The 20046-nt window shown below is 46.6% G+C and overlaps 3 protein-coding genes across 3 annotated transcripts; all 3 read left to right on the forward strand.

The window, feature by feature from the left end:
- The first annotated feature begins 6845 nt into the window (after positions 1-6845).
- On the forward strand, positions 6846-8051 carry LOC123404878. The gene has a single exon (XM_045098811.1). It carries the CDS (start codon positions 6846-6848, stop codon positions 8049-8051), a length of 1206 nt encoding a protein of 401 aa, XP_044954746.1.
- Positions 8052-9094: 1043 nt separating this feature from the next.
- On the forward strand, positions 9095-9954 carry LOC123404614 (RING-H2 finger protein ATL79-like). The gene has a single exon (XM_045098556.1). The coding sequence runs from the start codon at positions 9180-9182 to the stop codon at positions 9675-9677; it is 498 nt and encodes a 165-aa protein (XP_044954491.1). The 5' UTR covers positions 9095-9179; the 3' UTR covers positions 9678-9954.
- Positions 9955-12219: 2265 nt separating this feature from the next.
- Positions 12220-14623, forward strand: LOC123404613 (putative pentatricopeptide repeat-containing protein At1g68930). The gene has a single exon (XM_045098555.1). The coding sequence runs from the start codon at positions 12248-12250 to the stop codon at positions 14510-14512; it is 2265 nt and encodes a 754-aa protein (XP_044954490.1). The 5' UTR covers positions 12220-12247; the 3' UTR covers positions 14513-14623.
- The last annotated feature ends 5423 nt before the right edge of the window (positions 14624-20046 follow it).

Consider the following 20046-nt stretch of genomic DNA (forward strand, 5'->3'; position numbering starts at 1 on the left):
TGGCCCACCGAGCCCGCCAGACACGAGCGAGGCAGCTCGCTGCTGCACCTCGCTTGTATAGCCCGATGGAGCAAGTTACCGCTCCAGGCCAACGCGTGGTTCAGCAACTCACCGCTCCAAGCCATCTTGCAGAGGATTGGCGAGTTGCTCCACGAAGGCATGCGGGGGAGCACGGCGGAGCGGGCATCGTGGTTGGGATGGATGAGGCTAGACACCATGTCATCCACCGCCAACGTTGTCGAACCCTCGCTCGGTCAATGGAGGAAGAAGGTGGTTATGCGAAGCTGGACGATTCAGTGGCCAACATGTCCGCGGCCGCCGATGACACCGAGGAAAAATAGAACATGGGAGGACATTGCAGCTTTGGTCCCAAGAAGGCCACCACAGGCGAGTCGCCGGCTCCACAACCAGTGTCGCGTCCTCTAACACGGGCCATCGTCCACCACATGCCCCAAAAACAATCACGGATCCACGCTTCACAGAAGTGGATGGAAGCCTTCCCCTCTGGCTGAAGCACCCTCTTTGTTACTCCGGCAACTGGCACAACCGGAGATAGGGAAAGAGGGAGGAATGTGCCTCCGGGGCTCCCGATAGTCTGATAGGCCACCCGACATGGGGAAGACAAAGGGATCCGCCGCGACTGGCCGTATACTAGTGTGATCTATCGGCATCATGGGAATGGAGATGTGTGTGATGGGACGTGTACATAGTTTTATCTTCTTAGTTAAAATATGTCCAAAACATGAATGTTTTCATCTGGTTTGTATGAAATTCGTTGTGTTTGCATGAATTTCATTCATTTTTTTTTTTGAAATGTATGTGGATAGTGTTAGATGATGGCCTCCCGTATCCATATTCATGGACTAATCATTATTGTAGGAATGCCTGGCAATGACGGGTGAGAAAAGCCCAGCAATGGCGGGCAAGGCTCTGAGAGCCGCCCGCCACTGTTAGAATGCCATCAATGGCGAGCCCTCTGCCTGCCACTGTTAATTAGTTAGCAATGGCACGAATGAAGTAGCACCCGCTAGTACTAATTGGATGCAACGGAAGAAGTTTGCACCATAGAAAGGATGACCACCAGCGAGCACTGTGCTCTGCCCGCCACTGCTATTAATTTTTAAACTTTTAAAAAATGTGCGCACTATATTGTACATCATATTGTGATCTACACAATACAGTTCATTTAATACTTATCATTCATATATACATAAGCATAGCATTTAGGCTGACATGAAGCACACAAATTCACATACATCATCAATTTACAAATACATAGGCTGGCCGGAGCGCACACAGAGATCTTCTAAATCAACAAAAAATAAAATAGGATAGACATTGTCAGGAAGAATAGGGTTGCAAGGAGCCCTTGGGCGCCTTGGAAGAAGAGGGAGGTGTGCCCCTCCTGCTCCTCCTCGAGCCGTCACCCTCATGCCATTGTCATCTCTGCTCCATCGTGACCTGTAGCAAATGGGAAGGAAAGGAGGAGAAGGTGAGGTTAAGTAGTGAAGTTGGATCCCGACAAGAAAGGAGCGGATGGACCTACCCAGGCCACACTGGTGCCAGATTCGCCGACCTCTAGCATGGTCGTCGCCGGTTGCTTTGGAGACCATGTAATCCATCCATATATAATCAAGTATATTTGAATAAAAGAAGCAACCAGGACGTAGATGATGGTTTAAGTAAGAATAGGCTCATTGTCCATCCAAACATGTAAGCCTTGAACATGATTATATGTTCACGTTATAATAACTAGTCTGATTCATCTGTTTGACATCTCAATGAGAAAGAAACCATGGAGACGGTATAGAATAATCATTGTCGCCATCAGAAAGCAATGTCACCGCTCCCATCCTTTCAAACATGTATCGGTAATTACAAACAGCGACGTACATTATCGTTCTATGTTTTCCAGGGCATATTTTATAATGCAAACCAATCCGTGGTTAAATGGTTAGAGGGACAGTGGTATCTTTAACCTATCAAGGTTTAAATTCCGATGCTTGCATTATTCGGCTTAGTCTCTCGGAGGTGACCCTAGGGATAGGATGTGCGTGTGTGCGTTCATAGGGGTGAGTATATATGCGCGCGTATATGACGCTTGCGTCTGTATGGGGTAGGATGTGCGTGTGTGCGTTTATAGGGGTGAGTATATGCGCGTGTATATGAACGATTGCGTCTGTTTTTTTTTGAAGAGCATACTTTATAATCGTACTAGCAGAAGGGCCGTGCGTTGCAGCGGGTGTACAAAAAATATATATACATAGACAGTTGAAAAAAAATATGCTTAGACAATATGAAAATCAGAAGTTAAGCCATTATATATTTTTATATTTACATGTTTAAAATTTCATGGTCAAAATTTATCAAACCATATTTAGTTTTGATATTTAGTTTTTTATACACATTCTATATTTTTTCGTATACATCAGGAATATTTTTTATATGTGTTTGATATTTTCCAAGTACATCATTAGCATTTTTTTTTCATATTAATTTGTTATGTCTAATTTTTTACATATACATAGTATTTTTTTTATATGTTTTTTATACATTGGAAACATTTTTATATGCACATTTAATATTTTTTAAATGCATAATCCAAAAATTCAAAAAGAACTAAAAATTATATAGTTATTTTTCATTACCCATTGTACCTTTTTTCTATATAATGATTTCTTTATTCAATTTTGGCATTCCTTCAGTGCATGATTAACATTTTATCAAAGTTTGCATATATAGGTGATTTTTATAAATAAAATATTCAGAATATATCCAAATAAAACAAAAAGAAATAATTAAGAAAAATAAGTGCTCAGGGCCATACTGGACCGGCCCAGTCTTGCAGTTGGCGACAGAGAAAATAGGGGGAGAAAAGTGTGATGGAGAGGGATCGAACCCACGTCGCAGCTCCAACCACTTGGGATGGCCGTGCTGTTGTGATATCTTGGTGGATCTATTCCTGTTGAAGGAGAGGAACGACCGATTTATTAGAAACAGACAACGAATCGTTTTTTAACTTACGTATGGCATTGGTGGATAATTTTTACCGATTTTAAAGGCAATATTAATGACGAACGACAGAAGCATTAATTACTTTATTAGTACTAGCAAAATGGCCCGTGCGTTGCAACGGGACAAAAAAAACATAATCTTCAATTATGATGACCAAATTATGTTCACACATCATCGTTTGATTTTGAAATTTTACGCACAAATGCAAGAAAATGCTTCTTTTTTTAAATTTATTCGCAAGTTGAGGCAATCTTTACGTTTCCAAAAAACAAATATCATGGTTGTCAAAAATCTTGGTAACTCAAAGAATTATTCTTAATTTCAAGATTTTTTAGAAAACATACAATAATAATCCGATTCATCCAACAGTTAATTCTTCAAAAATCACACGGGTATATTTTCAAAAAGACTTAGAAGCGTTAATGTTTAACTACATACATTAGATCTTTTATGAAGAATTTTACAAATATGAGAACAATTTTAAAATCGAGTACATTTTTTACAATTTACAAACATTTACTAAAAATTGTGAATATTTTTTATATTTCAAACGGGTTTAAATATTTTCTTTTGAATTGGCGACCAATTCTTGAAAAGACGAACATAATTTTTTATGTTGGAGGATTTTACTTTAAATTCACAAACATTTTTTGAAACGCATGAAGTTTTTCTGAATAAACAAACATTTTTATAAGTCAGTAATATATTTATTAAATTCACGGGCTTTGTTTTCGATTTTGCAAAATAAATAAAATCCGCGCATCTTTTGGATCCACAAACATTTTATGTTTTCGTTAACATTTTAATTCAGAATTCCTATTTTTTAATATGCAAATGCTTTTACAATTCTAAATTATTTAAATTATAAGTAAACAAAAATTGAACGGAAAAATTTTAATAAAAAAAGAAACTATCAAAACAGGCATTAGCTATTTTTAGAATTTTGTTAAATGCTTTTAATAATTTTTAATACATGGAGTTTGATTTGAAATCATGGACTTTTCTTATTTTACAAACATTTTTTCAAACTTGCAAACATTTTATTGTATATGCGTGCATTTTTTACAAAAACTCCGAGCAGTTTTTAAAGTCACAAACATTTTATTTTTTAAATATGTTGATTTAAAATTTTAAAGGTTATTTGAAGTTCTAAATTATTTAAAATAAAAAAATTAAATGGAACTCAAGATAAATAAATAAACGAAACTAAAAAAACCGGTGCCTGTGCATGGGCCGGCCCATACAGTGTGCTGGATATTCTCCCAGGGTGCAGAGCGTAATATAGGAGGTTTTCTACGTGGGCTAGCCCAGTCCGGGATGTTTTGTTTTGTGAAACGTTTTCTGTTACTTACCGGTGGCATGGTGGGTAATTTATGCAAACTTCAGGTGTAATTTCCATGACGTACTACAGAAGCAATAGGTGCGTCTACGCAGATTTTGGTAGTATATCTTTATCTTTATCTTTACCTACTAATAATACTAATAATAATACTAATCTTTACCTATATATATCTATATCTAATAATAAAGAGGCCATCGCTTCCGTCGGAAAACCCACCGCGTCATTTTTATAAAAAAAGTCCGTGTAATTTTTCTTATTCAACCCACGCAACATCATTTATCTGCAACGCAAAAGGAAAAACCCATTCGTTGCAAAAATTGTACCCGTACGCATCGCCTCCTCCCGTCGACCCTAGGCCACCCTGACCTGTGCCCAGGCCGCCGCCACACCACTCGCCGCCGCGGCCGACCTCAACCGCCACCGCTGCCGATCTCAACCCACCCGCCTCCGCGGCCGTACCTCTCCCCGCTCACTGCCCCCGTTGCGGTGCTCGAGCGCATCGCGTCGACCCTGGTCCATCCTGGCCTGTGCGCAGGCCGCTGCCATACCACTCGCCGCCGCGGTCGACCTCAACCACCACTGTTGTCGATCTCAACCCACCCGCCTCCGCGGCCGTACCTCCGCCCGCTTGCTGCCCCCGTTTTGTCGCTCGAGCACAACTTCTGGATCAAATCAACGCGACACCTACAGTGATTGGGGATGATGCGTCTGCTCGACGCAGAACGGCGACGGGGCGCGGATAAGGCGCGGCGGAGCGAAATACTTGCAGGTGGAGGCGGGCCTCCATGGCTCACACGTGGAACTCCAAGGTTATGGCGCGACAACGACGACTCCTTATGGCCAGATAGAGGCGCCTAACCCTTGCTCCCCTCATCGTATCCCCTCCTCCGGCAGGAACTCATCATCTGGTGAGATCCCCTCCCCATGCCTCCAACCGTGTGCCAAGCACCGGCAAGAAATTTTTTTTGTGGGGATTTGTTTGCTGATGAATGAATGTATTGAATGTAAGATTGTATTGTTGTAGAGACAGATAATGAAACACCACCTTCAGTTTGTCATCTGATCCCACATTCTCTACCCCATGAGTGAAATAAGATAACAGACCATTGATCAATTCACGTAGCCTCTTTATTTTGCTTTGCTTGTCCCGCTCAATTTCTTATCATGGTGGAATTGACAATGGACGGGTTGATTTCTCAACAAAATAGGATAGGATTGACTACATTAGTTAGTTAGCTTATTATTTTAATAAATCAAAATGATTATAAAAGATTAAAAGCATGTGGTATTTTTTTCCTCCCGTTGCAACGCACGGGCTCTTTTTGCTATAATAATAACGCACGCAGTGCTTCTTCCGTCCGTCGTGGTCGTTTTGCAGAAAACCCCCTGAAGTTTCCCAAAATCAACCCACAGTCTAGATTTAAGTGACGGACGAATCGTTTTTTTCGTTTTTACAAGAAACCCCCGGTGCTTTTCCGAAATCAACCCGCAGTATATAACACAGTGAGAGAACGAATGGTTTTCTGGATTTTTTGTACAAACCTCCTTAAGTTTTCATAAAATAAACCCGCAGTACATACTTGAGTAAAAAAAACAATTATCTCCTACAGTTTTTAATTAATTAATCTGCAGTTCAATTATAAGTGTAAAATACTTTAAAAAAATTATATCTGTTAAACAGTAACTCCAATTTTACATTATTATATATGAAATTTTATTAGAAAAATATGTAAAATCTGAATATAATGTTAGTTTATCTATTTAATTTTTTAAAATTCCGTTTATAATGTAATTCAAATCAATAGTGATGCGCACAATCTAAATATAATATTATTTTATTTATTTAATAAATTTTAAATAATATTTATGCTGTAATTTTAATCAATAGCGTACAATCCATTTTTCATAACGAGGCCGATCCATGTTGTTAATTAATCCATGGTTTAATTATAATTAAGAAATACTGTAAACAATTATATCTTTTAAAACTGTAACTTTAATTTTAAATTATTACATATGAACTTTCATTCGAAAAATGTGTTGAATCGAAATCTAATGTATCTTACCTATTTAATTTTTAAATTTCTATTTATAATGTAATTTGAATCTATAGTGATGTGTATAATCTAAATATGATGTTATTTTACTTATTTAACATTTCCTCAATTCTATTTATGCAGTAAGTTTAAATAAAGATCTTAAGTCATGATTATTAGGTTAAGACGTGTTGTGTGGTTTGCTTCGGGCTCTTTTGCTAGTATATATATATATATATATTCTGAGGGAAGAAGACGCAACCGGCCTATTGCCCGATTACTGGGCCCTAATTATTAGTAGTTTGGACGTTGGACTTTGTTTGAAGGGCCTCAGCTACCCCTCGAAAAGAAAATTTAACTGCCACGAAAACGGGTACTCGTCGGTTTCTTTCCTTGCTGCGCCTGCGGCACAAGTCTCCATCGGACGCACCGAAACCCCCAACTCCACAATGATGGACGGCGAGACACGGCCGCCGCCGGCGGCCATGGCTGGCGCCGCGTTAAAGGTCCTCGACGACGACGATCTCCTCATAGAGATCCTCGTCCGCGTCGGCTTCCCTACCACCCTCGTCCGCGCCGCCACCGTCTGCAGGCGCTGGTACCTCAACGCATCCGATCGCAGCTTCCTCCGCCGCTTCCGCGACCGCCATCCACCCCGTCTCCTCGGCATCTATGTCTTGGGCGACGACAGGTCAGTGCCGACCACACGCTTCGTGCCGATGCTGCCTCAGCCCCAAGAGCTTGCCGCCGTCGTACGCCGAGTAAGCTCCAACTTCGACGCCTACCGAAGAGCACCCAAGGTGCCGACCTACATCTTTGGCTGCCCGAACGGCCGCATACTCCTCTGCCAGCACGATGGAAGTCCGGGGACCGGGGCCACATTGGGAGTGCACAACATGCTGTGCCCTGAGGTGGGCACGACCATGCTCCCACCACAGCCACTCCTTCAACTGCAGAACGGCAGTTGCTACACTTACCTGGATTTCCTCTGCAAGGAAGAAGAAGGTCGCTCGTTGTCTTACTGGTACTTGCTGATGCATTCTACGGCAGAGGGAAAACATACCATGCACGTGTATTTCCTGCGAGACTGTGCGTGGTGCATGCATAATTCGGCCATACACGACATCCCTCACGCACCGACACAACGACAAACTGTGCTAGCTGAAGACAAAATCTATATAACAGCTGGTTGGAGCGGTATTACTGTCTTGGATTTGACGGCCTCGAGTTTCTCCACGATTCGTCTGCCGCAAGGGGTGGAGCATGGCAACGGAGGCGCCATGTTGTCACGGGCCGATGATGCCAACCGTGTGTACCTCATCCATGTCAAGGAGCTTCAGGTTCGGATCTGGCTCCTCAAAGAGGCCGCTTGGTTGCTCGTGGACGCCATTTGTTTGCATGACATGCTTGCTAGTTTGGATATGTCGACGGACAACAATGCTCTTCCACGAATAAGCCAGGTGGGGGACAATGCGGAGTTCGTGTTATTGGAGATGGGTCGGTCCATACTATATTTGGATGTCGAAAGAAGGACACTGCATACAGTGTGTGAGTTGGCAAAAGAGGATCGATATTTGTGTTGTATCTATCCTTTTATGATGCCCTGGCCTCCCACATTCCCTGCACTAAAGAATGACCCTGCAAGGTTTTCTTCTTGAACTTTTATGTATATATATACTGTTTTACAAAGATTTGGAATGTACATCATGTTAATCTTATTCTTGCTTTTTTTTTCTTTTTGCCATGTTCTTTAAAGTTTACCTTTTGCAATGACATGTTTTAATGTTGAAGTATCAAATATCATAAGAGCACGACCTCAGATGTGCCGCTGATTTGACCCGATTTTTCATGATGCAAACAACCTCGACCAAGTCACAGTGACAAAAACTCCCAATTACACTAGGGGCAATTTTTAGAAGGTGAGGTTTTTTCAAAAGTTTTTTAACCACGAACATATTTCGTAATTTTAAACACTTGATGAGAAATATTTAAAAATCATTTTATGTAAATATGAACTTTTAAAAATTCAGATGATTTTTTAATTCTGAATATATTTTACTTGTTTAGAAAATGAAAAACGGGACAAAACATGCCAGAACCTTATAGAATGTTTACAAAACCGGTGGCCTTGTGCGCAGCGACGGCCATGCATGCCCTCATCTTCGTCCAAAACATAAGACGTTTTTGTAGGTTGATGATACGGAGGGACAGGGAGTATGTGTTTTTGACCAATAATGCTTAACATACGGACACATTCTACAGGATTTTACGGGCTGGATACTGTAGACTCTTTTAATTGGCCCCCTAAATTTCAGCGGTGGGCCCGTGTGTCTTAATCAATTTCCGGTCAATCAGTGATAAGCAATCTTTAAATCTTTTGTAAAAACTCCGTACGTGTAGCATTACTGGTTTTTGACCCGTGAGAGATAATAAGAATTTAAGAATGACATGCAACTTGATTCGAACTCAGTGATTTTGAAGGTTTAAATCAGACTTTACTCTCCTCTCTCGTGGTGTAGAGGGCAGGTCCGGACGTCACTTGTACGTACACCCCATGCTCATCGTGCCAGGACAAGCGGAGGCGGTTAGCCGGTCGTACACCCCATGCATGCTCTATCCATCCATCAATCAATCAGTCGACCTCCACTCCACTCCACTAGCCCAGTCGGCGTCACTCTCACTCACCCAGTGGCAGCAGCAGCTAGTGAAGCCTCGCTAGCCACCCACCCAACAACCAGACAAAGAAGAGGTGCCTGGAGCTCTAGGCTGGGAGCGGGGGACTCGCCATGGCGACGCCGGAGCGCGCGGGCCGGGGCAACGCGACGGCCACCGCCATCGCGACCAACAGGTGGGGGCCCTACTCGGGGGCCGGTGACTTCGCGGGCAACATGGCCATCATCCTCGCGTCCCTGCTCGCCGCCCTCGCGCTCGCCCTCGCGCTCCACGCCGGCGTCAGGTGCCTGCTCCGCCGCCGCAGGCAGCGGCGGGGCCTCGACGACGGGGATGAGGACCCGGAGAAGCCGCCCGTGGCGGAGGAGCCGGCGCCCCCGCCCCCGCCGCTGCTGGTGTACTCCGCGTCCGGGACGCGGCTGGCGGGCGCGGGCGCGCACGAGTGCGCCATCTGCCTGGCCGAGTTCGCGGACGGCGACGCCGTGCGCGCCATGCCGGCCTGCGCCCACGGCTTCCACGCGCGCTGCATCGAGCGCTGGCTCGCCGTCCCCGCCGCCGCCTCCTGCCCGACCTGCCGCGCTCCCGCCGCAGCGCCGCCGCCGCCGCAGCCCTGACGCCGAAGCATCTGCCTCCTTGGCAAGTGCTCCGTTTGGCTCCCTAAATTGGTTCCATGTGTAAATACTCATCAAGTTAAGTTGGGGATTTGGATTTCCATCCATGCGTAAACTTATCATTTGTGCTCCCCAACCCCAAGTCTTTCTTTTATTTTATCAACGGCCGCGTTTGGCAGCTCAGCTCAGCTCACTGACGATGCCAAACCGCCCAAGAGCACCAAGAAGAACTTGCGCTGGCACTATCTCAGATCTGATTATAATAATCATTCTGCTCCAACCAACTTGTTTGTGATTTCTTTTTTCCTTTGTGAGCGAGGGCATTTAATTTAAACGAACACGGTGTGAGCGAGGGCTAGCTAGCTCCTGCCGGCGGTGAGCACCTCTCCATCATCGGAGCTTCCGTCCTCTGCATGACCGATTGGAGAGATGAGGAGGAAGAAGGCAATGATTGATTCCTTGGTGGACCCTGACCCATGATCTGATACGGCACATCACCCAATGCGTGAAAGCCAGCCGATGTCTCAATCGGTGCCTTCTGCGCACTCTACTAGAAGTGTGGTGAAGCTCCTTTCCAGAGACCAGGCCGTGCCACGTGAAGGTTCATGTCTATCGTGTCGTGAGAGCTTGCCACGGCCAGGCCATGATGCTTGTGTTGTCAACAACTTAGGCCCTGTTTGTTTCATAAGTTCTAGGATTTTTTAAAGTCTCAACTTATAAGTTATAAGTCATTACCTGTTTGTTTACAGGGACTTATAAGTCCCGAGTCCCTACCTGTTTGTTTACAAGGACTTATAAGTCCATGTTGCACCTAATAAAATACACTTGTTCACATAACCCTTGTTCATACAAACGAATTGCAGAATAGTGACAACCAAAATAACAATTGTTCATAACACTTGTTCGACCGGGCGGCGACGGGGCGGGGCGGCGACGGATCGGGCGGCGACGGGCCGGTGGGCCGGCGGCGATTGGGGTGGCGACCGGCGAGGGGTAGGGCGGTGCGAGCGACGAGGGGGTAGGGCGGCGGCCACTGGATCGATGCGGAAGACTTTTTCCGCGGGCCTAACCAGCAATAAGTCCCAATAAGGTCCTACTAGAGAGTCTTATTTGATAAGTCCCAAATCACCATAATAAGTCCCAATAAGTTCCTTGTGTTTGGTTTAGGTGGGACTTATAGGAACTTTTTTAAGTCCTAAAACCAATAAGTCCTTGGAAACAAACACCCTTTTAAATTAAAGGGGAGCTATTGATTTCATTGAGTGGACCAGCACGCCCGCGTGAAAGCCATCACGGTAAAATGTGTTTGCGATGAAGGTTCTAGAGATAGAGAGATCATCATAAATACCCCTTTTCAAACAAGAATTAAAAAGGACTGTTTCTTTTTATAAACTTTCACGAATGTTTTGTACGCTTAACATGTTTAGTCACGAAATAGTTGACGGAACTAAAAAGAACAGTACTCTAATATGCTTTCATAAATAGCATTTTTGGAGCACCGGTTTTCATTTTCACGTCTTCCATGAATGTCCTTCCCTCTTCCCACCAGTTTCCATGTTGTCCATGGTGTTGTGTATCAAAGGAAGAGGGTTGGACCTAAGGTTTACCCATTGCCCTCTTAGACGAGGTGCGTAAAGTCATATAAGATTAAAACTATGTGTAATTAAGAAAATAAAACCTCTAAAACATAGCTAGGATGGGCACGAGTCATCATATATGCTTTTTTTTATTCATTAGAATTTTCTGGATTGTCAACATGGTCAAGCCGACTCCAGTAAAGAAACAGCTACAACAGTTTGTAGGCAACTCGTTCCAGTGACAATAGTAATCGCTCGACGGTCTTGAAATCTGGATATACATGCTCAAGGTGCTTTGTATTTTCCATGAACTTTAATGATAATTTTCAATCATTTAATAAAGTACATTCATTTTTAACCGGTCATTTAATAAATTACATCTATGGTGTTATATTTGTTGTGTCAAGACCCTTTTTTATTGGAGGCCCATGTCCGTGCGTCAGCGAGATATGGGCCCAAGTGCCAGGCCCATCATAACTCGCACGATATGGATCGCGAAGCGCTTCGCGAGTGAGCCCACCGGTTTGCCGGCTCCCACAAACCAAAATAGACCAAAATCAGTCTAAAACGATCTAAAAAACCAAATGCCTAATAAACAACGGGCTTAGCATGCCGACGAATCGGTCTGTATAGGTCCAGTGTCGTGCTTGGGTCTAGAAGCTGCGCATGTGAATCGAAACGACACGACCGAGCTAATGTTCGTGCCTGCACACCATACCGTGCCGGCCCCGTTTGGCACCGGCTACGCCCATCATAACTCGCACGATATTGACCGCGAAGCGCTTCGCGAGTGAGGTGGCGTTTTTTTCCAGGGACTAGACTTTTTTTTAATCTCAGGGACTAAAGAAAAAAGTCTCTTCAATAAAGTTTTTTTTTAATTCCTTAAAAAAAAGGTCCCTCATGTTTCTTTATCTAGGGATTAAAAGGGAATTTTTAGTTAGTCCCTGGGCAAAGAAACACCACCTGAGCCCACCGGTTTGCCGGCTCCCGCTCGCTATGAGCCGCCCGCTCTGCAACCACTACGCGGCGCTCCTCTCTTCCTCTGCCGCCGCCGGCGGCCGCGATGGGGCCCGCGTCCCCGGCGCCGTCCACTGCCTGGTCCTCCGGACGCTCCCGCACCCGCCGCCCACCTACGTCCTCAACCACCTGCTCACCGCATACGCCAGGTCCGGCCGCCTCCCCCTCGCGCGCCGCCTGTTCGACGCAATGCCCGACCCCAACCTCTTCATCCGCAACGCGCTGCTCTCGGCGCTGGCCCACGCGCGCCTCCTCCCCGACATGGACCGGCTCTTCGCGTCCATGCCCCAGCGCGACGCGGTGTCCTACAACGCGCTCATCGCGGGCTTCTCCGGTGCCGGCGCCCCCGCACGGGCGGCCGGGGCGTACCGCGCGCTGCTCCGGGAGGAGGCGGTGGTGGATGGCGCCAGGGTCAGGCCCAGCCGCATCACCATGTCCGGCATGGTCATGGCCGCGTCGGCGCTCGGTGACCGCGCGCTCGGCCGCCAGGTGCACTGCCAGATCATGCGGCTCGGGTTCGGGGCGTATGCCTTCACCTGGAGCCCCCTGGTCGATATGTACGCCAAGATGGGCCTCATTGGGGACGCCAAGCGGGTCTTTGATGAGATGGTGGTCAAGAATGTGGTGATGTACAATACCATGATCACGGGGCTGCTCTGGTGCAAGATGGTTGAGGAGGCTAGGGGGGTGTTTGAGGCGATGGTCGACAGGGACTCCATCACCTGGACTACCATGGTTACAGGGCTGACGCAGAATGGGTTGCAGTCGGAGGCGCTGGATGTATTCAGGCGGATGAGGGCCGAGGGCGTCGGCATTGATCAGTACACTTTTGGGAGCATCCTTACAGCCTGTGGCGCCCTTGCTGCCTCAGAAGAGGGGAAGCAGATCCATGCCTACACAATCAGAACTCTGTACGATGGCAATATCTTTGTTGGAAGTGCACTTGTTGACATGTACTCAAAGTGCAGGAGCATCAGACTGGCAGAAGCCGTTTTCAGAAGGATGACATGCAAAAACATCATCTCGTGGACTGCAATGATTGTTGGCTATGGACAGAATGGGTGCGGTGAGGAGGCCGTCAGGGTCTTCTCGGAGATGCAGACGGATGGCATTAAGCCTAATGATTTCACCCTTGGCAGTGTCATAAGTTCTTGTGCTAATCTAGCAAGTCTGGAAGAGGGAGCACAGTTCCACTGCATGGCGCTTGTCTCAGGGTTGAGGCCGTACATTACAGTGTGTAGTGCACTAGTTACCTTGTATGGAAAGTGCGGCAGTATCGAGGACGCACACCGCTTATTTGATGAGATGCCATTTCACGATCAGGTCTCCTACACAGCCCTTGTCTCAGGTTATGCGCAGTTTGGGAAAGCAAAAGAAACTATAGATTTGTTTGAAAAGATGTTACTGAAGGGTGTGAAGCCTAATGGAGTAACATTTATTGGTGTCCTTTCCGCTTGTAGCCGTTCAGGGCTTGTGGAGAAAGGCCGCAGCTACTTCCATTCCATGCAGCAGGACCATGGTATTGTGCTCTTGGACGATCACTATACTTGTATGATTGACCTGTATAGCAGATCAGGGAGGTTAAAAGAAGCTGAGGAGTTCATAAGGCAGATGCCACGGTGTCCTGATGCAATTGGATGGGCCACATTGCTTAGCGCATGCAGGTTGCGTGGTGACATGGAGATTGGGAAATGGGCTGCTGAGAATCTCTTGAAAACTGACCCACAAAACCCAGCGAGCTATGTCTTGCTGTGCAGCATGCATGCTTCTAAAGGTGAATGGAGCGAGGTTGCCCTGCTTAGGCGTGGAATGAGGGATAGGCAAGTGAAGAAGGAACCAGGCTGCAGCTGGATCAAGTATAAAAATAGAGTTCACATATTTTCAGCCGACGATCAGTCTCACCCCTTCTCCGGAACAATTTATGAAAAGCTCCAATGGCTCAACTCTAAGATGGCGGAAGAAGGATACAAGCCTGATGTCAGTTCAGTGCTGCATGATGTGGCAGATGCTGAGAAGGTTCACATGCTCAGCAATCATAGCGAGAAGCTTGCAATTGCCTTTGGCTTAATTTTTGTTCCGGAGGAAATGCTGATCCGGGTTGTCAAGAATCTGCGTGTGTGTGTGGATTGCCACAATGCTACCAAGTTCATCTCTAAGATAACCGGTCGTGATATTCTTGTGAGAGATGCTGTCAGATTTCACAAGTTTAGCAATGGCATTTGTTCCTGTGGGGACTTCTGGTAATTCTACTATCTGTTCATCCAACGTCGTACATGCTTCAAGTTTAACTAAAATCAGAAGTGCTATGACCGGAAGAAAAGGAGGAAAGTTGAACAAAGCCAAGCATGTATTATATTCCCTGGCCATCAACTGGCATTGTCTGACAGAGTAAGAACAAATCATGTTCCCTGCAGGTGAGCACCTCTCCATCATCGGAGCTTCCGTCCTCTGCATGACCGATCGGAGAGATGAGGAGGAAGAAGGCAATGATTGATTCCTTGGTGGACCCTGACCCATGATCTGATACGGCACATCACCCAATGCGTGAAAGCCAGCCGATGTCTCAATCGGTGCCTTCTGCGCACTCTACTAGAAGTGGCAAAATTGATAAAAATGACCCCTGGGGCAAAAGAATTCACGGATTGATCCCGCGGGGGAAAAAATTCATCGCCCTGACCCTTTTGTGTGACGCCCGACACCTAGACGCCACACTGTACTGTGTGACGTCTAGGTGTTCGGCGCCACACCCCCGACCACGTGGCAGGGAGGGGGCCACCCCCCAGGCAGTGTGACGCCTAAGCCTCAGGCGTCACACATTGTAATGTGTGGCGCCTGACGCTTAGGCGCCACACATGGGCTTATACAACCACGGCCCAGCCCCCTCCCCACCCCCCTCCCCACCCCCTCCCTCATTCAAACAGAAACTTACATTGCGGCGGCGGCTGGCTCTCATCCCCTCCCCATCTCCTTCAGATCTGAGGATTTCTTCTTCGGATTGACCCCCCAAGGTAATGTCCTCCCCCATCCCTTTCCTTTCCCATTCTTCTATCCAATTTTATTATGTTTTGGTTGAGTAGATTGATTTGAGTAGGTTCTTAGGATTTGACTAGTTAGGATTTGGTTGAGTATATGAGTAGTTAGTAGTTAGTAGTAGTAGTAGTAGGTATAGGAATTGCATTAGGTTTTGGTTTTGGTTGAGTATATGAATAGTGAGTAGTAGTAGTAGTTAGTAGTAGTAGTAGTTAGTAGTAGTACTTAGTATTAGTAGTAGTTAGTACTAGTAGTAGGTATAGGAATTGTATTAGGTTTTGACTAGTTAGGATATGAGTTAGGATTTGACTAGTTAGTATATGAGTTAGGATTTGGTTGAGTATATGACTAGTTAGTAGTTAGTAGTAGTAGTAGTTAGTAGTAGTAGTAGGTATAGGAATTGCATTAGGTTTTGGTTTGTAGTTAGTAGTAGTAGTAGTTCATATGAGTATATGAGTCTTATTTGAATATGAGTATATGAGTAATTTTTTGTGATTTGTAGGATGGTGTGGCTTCTCAATGATGTTTATGACGTTGAACACCGGGCCTTTTTCATGTCGGAGAAGAAGATGGTAAGTACAAAATGATTAGTATATTAGTAATTTTTTGATAATGTAATAAGCACTTGATATCTTCTTCTCCTATATGTTTGCAGGAGCTTACGCCCTTGAAGATCCGGTCTCATGGGGCTTCCTCTGTAATGCATTACGATGAGCGGTACACCCCATACATCGAGATGACGGGACTCCTTCCATTCGTGCAGCTTGTGAGTCGATCAACTCCCAATCTGAACGCTGCGGCAGTCACAACACTCATTGATCGTTGGAGGCCGGAGACACATAGTTTTCATCTCCGGACCGGAGAGATGACGGTTACTCTTCAAGATGTTTCCATGATCACCGCTCTTCCGATCGAGGGGAAGCCACTATGTATGAGCACTGATTCTGAGGGATGGCGGCATCAAATGGAGGCTCTTATTGGTATGTCGCCGCAGGAGCCGGAGGTGGAAGATGGAGGGAAGAAAGATAGAGTCCCTGCCGGCGCCACTTTCACTTGGATTGCCGCCAACTTTGCTCATTGCTCAAGTATGTATGAGCATGTTGAACGTTTGTTGAATCTGCATTATATGATTTCTAGATCAAAGTCAAGTCCCTAAGAGTTGTTTTTAACTTAGGCGATACGGGGTCGCAACTAAGTTCCCGAGTGTGGAGCGTGTCTGCACTCGGAGTAGTTTTTAACTTAGGCGATATGGAGACGCAACTAAGCCCCCGAGTGTGGAGCGTGTCCGTACTCGGAGTTGTTTTAACGTAGGCGATACAGAGTCGCAGCTAAGCCTCCGAGTGCGGAGCATGTCCACACTCAGAGTTGTTCTTAACTTAGGTGATACAGAGTCGCAACTAAGTCCTCAAGTGTGGAGCATGTCCGCACTCGGAGTTGTTTTTAACTTAGGCGATACGGAGTCGCAGCTAAGTCCCCGAGTGTGGAGCATGTCCACACTCAAAGTTGTTTTTAACTTAGGCGATACGGAGTCGCAGCTAAGCCCCCGAGTGTGGAGCATGTCCGCACTCAGAGTTGTTTTTAACTTAGGCGATACGGAGTCGCATCTAAGTTTCCGAGTGTGGAGCATGTCCGCACTCGGAGTTGTTTTTAACTTAGGCGATACGGAGTCGCAGCTAAGCCCCCGAGTGTGGAGCATGTCCGCACTCGGAGTTGTTTTTAACTGAGGCGATACAGAGTCGCAGCTAAGTTCCCGAGTGTGGAGCATGTCCGCACTCGGAGTTGTTTTTAACTTAGGCGATACGGAGTCGCAGCTAAGCCCCCGAGTGTGGAGCATGTCCGCACTCGGAGTTGTTTTTAACTTAGGCGATACGGAGTCGCAGCTAAGCCCCCGAGTGTGGAGCATGTCCGCACTCGGAGTTGTTTTTAACTTAGGCGATACGGAGTCGCACCCCGAGTGTGGAGCATGTACGCACTCGGAGTTGTTTTTAACTTAGGCGATACGGAGTCGCAGCTAAGTCCCCGAGTGTGAAGCATGTCCGCACTCAGAGTTGTTTTTAACTTAGGCGATACGGAGTCGCAGCTAAGCTCCCGAATGTGGAGCATGTCCGCACTCGGAGTTGTTTTTAACTTAGGCGATACGGAGTCGCAGCTAAGCCCCGAGTGTGGAGCATGTCCGCACTCGGAATTGTTTTTAACTTAGGCGATACGGAGTCGCAGCTAAGTTCCCGAGTGTGGAGCATGTCCGCACTCGGAGTTGTTTTTAACTTAGGCGATACGGAGTCGCAGCTAAGCCCCCGAGTGTGGAGCATGTCCGCACTCGGAGTTGTTTTTAACTTAGACGATACGGAGTCGCAGTTAGCCCCCGAGTGTGGAGCATGTCTGCACTCAGAGTTGTTTTTAACTTAGGCGATACGGAGTCGCAGCTAAGTCCCCGAGTGTGGAGCATGTCCGCACTCGGAGTTGTGTTTAACTTTGGCGATACGGAGTCGCAGCCAAGTCCCCGAGTGTGGAGCATGTCCGTACTCGGAGTTGTTTTTAACTTCGACGATACGGAGTGACAGCTAAGTCCCCGAGTGTGGAGCATGTCCGCACTCAGAGTTGTTTTTAACTTAGGTGATACAGAGTCGCAGCTAAGTTCCCGAGTGTGGAGCATGTCCGCACTCAGAGTTGTTTTAACTTAGGCGATACAGAATCACAGCTAAGCTGAGCGGTGCCGCGCGGGGCAGCTGAATGATGAAGACGTGCCACACGGAGTGGCAATGCACATGGCATCCGAGTGGGTAGACGATTCTGGCTGAGTGGCAACGCGCGGGGCGGCCAAGTGATGTATGTCGAGGAGGCGTCCGACCCACTGACGGCTCGCGGGGCGGCCGTGTCCACTACGTCATTGAAGGGGCTTCCGAACACGTGAAAACGCATGAATGATCGTTGCGGCGACTGAGCCTGAGCAGTGACGAGGATGGCGCACGGATGCGTCGAGTGACCTGTGTATGAAAAATAGCACAAGCCAGCATAAAAAATTATCAAATTAATATGATCTTTTCTGAAATAGTTCGTGTAAACTGCACCTATAGACACCCGCTGGATGCGCCACGTGATTGCTGGTTCGGAACCAGCAAGAGTTTAAAAGAGTGAAGGATCCAGCTGAACTCGTTTGAGTACTGGACCCAAACGAAGCGGAAGTGAAGTGTTCCCACATAAAAATAAACAACCGAGTGCAGAGGTACACTCAGTGGCGTGGCCTCCGAGTGAACGTCATGTGCGACTTCCTCGACACTCGGTAATGTAGAAACGATTATTTAATAGAATGCAGTCTGTGAAAAAATGATTTAGCTGCCTGACGACGCGCGGGGCGGTCGAGCAAAGTAGACACATCCGGCTGAGTGGCGACGTGTTGGGCGGTCAAGCGCTGAAGACGCGTCTTGCTGAGTGGCGACACGCTGGGCGGCCGAGTGACGACGCGCAGAGCAACCAGGTGACGAAGGAGCCTCCAGCCGAGTGACGACACACGAAGCTGCCGAGTGACGAAGGAGCGTCCAATCGAGTGGCGGCACGCGGAGCTGCCGAGTGACGAAGGAGTCTCCAGCCGAGTGAGGATGGCTTGTCTTGCTGACTGACGATGCGCAAAGCTACCGAGTGCTGACGACAGATCCGAATGAGGGACGGCGCGCAGGGCGGCCGAGCGCTGACGACGCGTCCGACTGAGTGACAGCATGCAGGGCGGCCGAGTGATGACGACGCGTCTGACTGAGTGACGACGCGTGGTGCGGCCGAGTGCGGACGATGCGTGTCCGACTGAGCAACGATGCGCAGAGTGGCCGAGTGATGACGACGCGTCCGACCGAGCGACGATATTGTAATGCCCCACTTTTCCTTTTTGTAACCTTCCATGTGGGGCCACCTTGTCAGAGATTGTGATGATATCATTTTGTGCCATGATTTCATGTGTGTTCCTTAGTACTTACTTCCCTTGCATGCATGCATAACATATCATTTCTTGCCATACCTTATGGTTGCATGCCATGATCATGTTGTATATGTTCTTACTAGGAGTAGTGTTGTGGTGTTGTGAGTGCATGTGTTCTTGCTAGGGTTAAGTGGTGGTATTGCACTATCTTGTGATGCATGTGATAATGGTGTGTGTAGTGTAGGAGTGAGTGCTAGTTATTTTTTTAGCTCTTGCTTTTTAAACTCCTTTTCCCTCCTATTTTTCTATGTCAAAATTCCTTCTTCCCAAAAATGATTCTAAAATGTCTGGTGGTTAGATAAAAATGTGTTTATGAGGAGGTGCAATTTTTCTGGCTTGTTCCTTGATTTTTAGAGGTGCAAATAAATCCAAAACAGCAAATTAATTCCTATTTTGCATTTATTTCAAACAGCTCCAAATATTGCTTTCCTATTTTTTTCTATTGGGCCATAATTCCTCATGACCAGCAGGATTTTCCTTTTAATTTTTAACCCAGTAGATATTTTGGGTAATATTTTCTTCCCTGAGTGCATTTTTTTTCTTCTGTTTATCTAATTGGATAAACCTCCTGTGTAATTATTTCTTTCCCTGGCCCATTAAGTCTTCCTCCCGTGCTGGCCCAGTAGGCCTCCAACCCTGGCGACAGAGCCCGCTGGCGAGCCGTTTCCTTCTTCCTCCCGACGTCACTCTTGTACGACCTACGCTCCGCCTCCCGATCGCCTCCCCCTTAATCCAGCGGCTCGAGCTCGCCTCCCGAGACGATAAAAGGAGCCCGGGGCCT

Source organism: Hordeum vulgare, chromosome 6H, assembly GCF_904849725.1.
Source record: "Hordeum vulgare subsp. vulgare chromosome 6H, MorexV3_pseudomolecules_assembly, whole genome shotgun sequence".
In the NCBI taxonomy this organism is placed as follows: Eukaryota; Viridiplantae; Streptophyta; class Magnoliopsida; order Poales; family Poaceae; genus Hordeum; species Hordeum vulgare.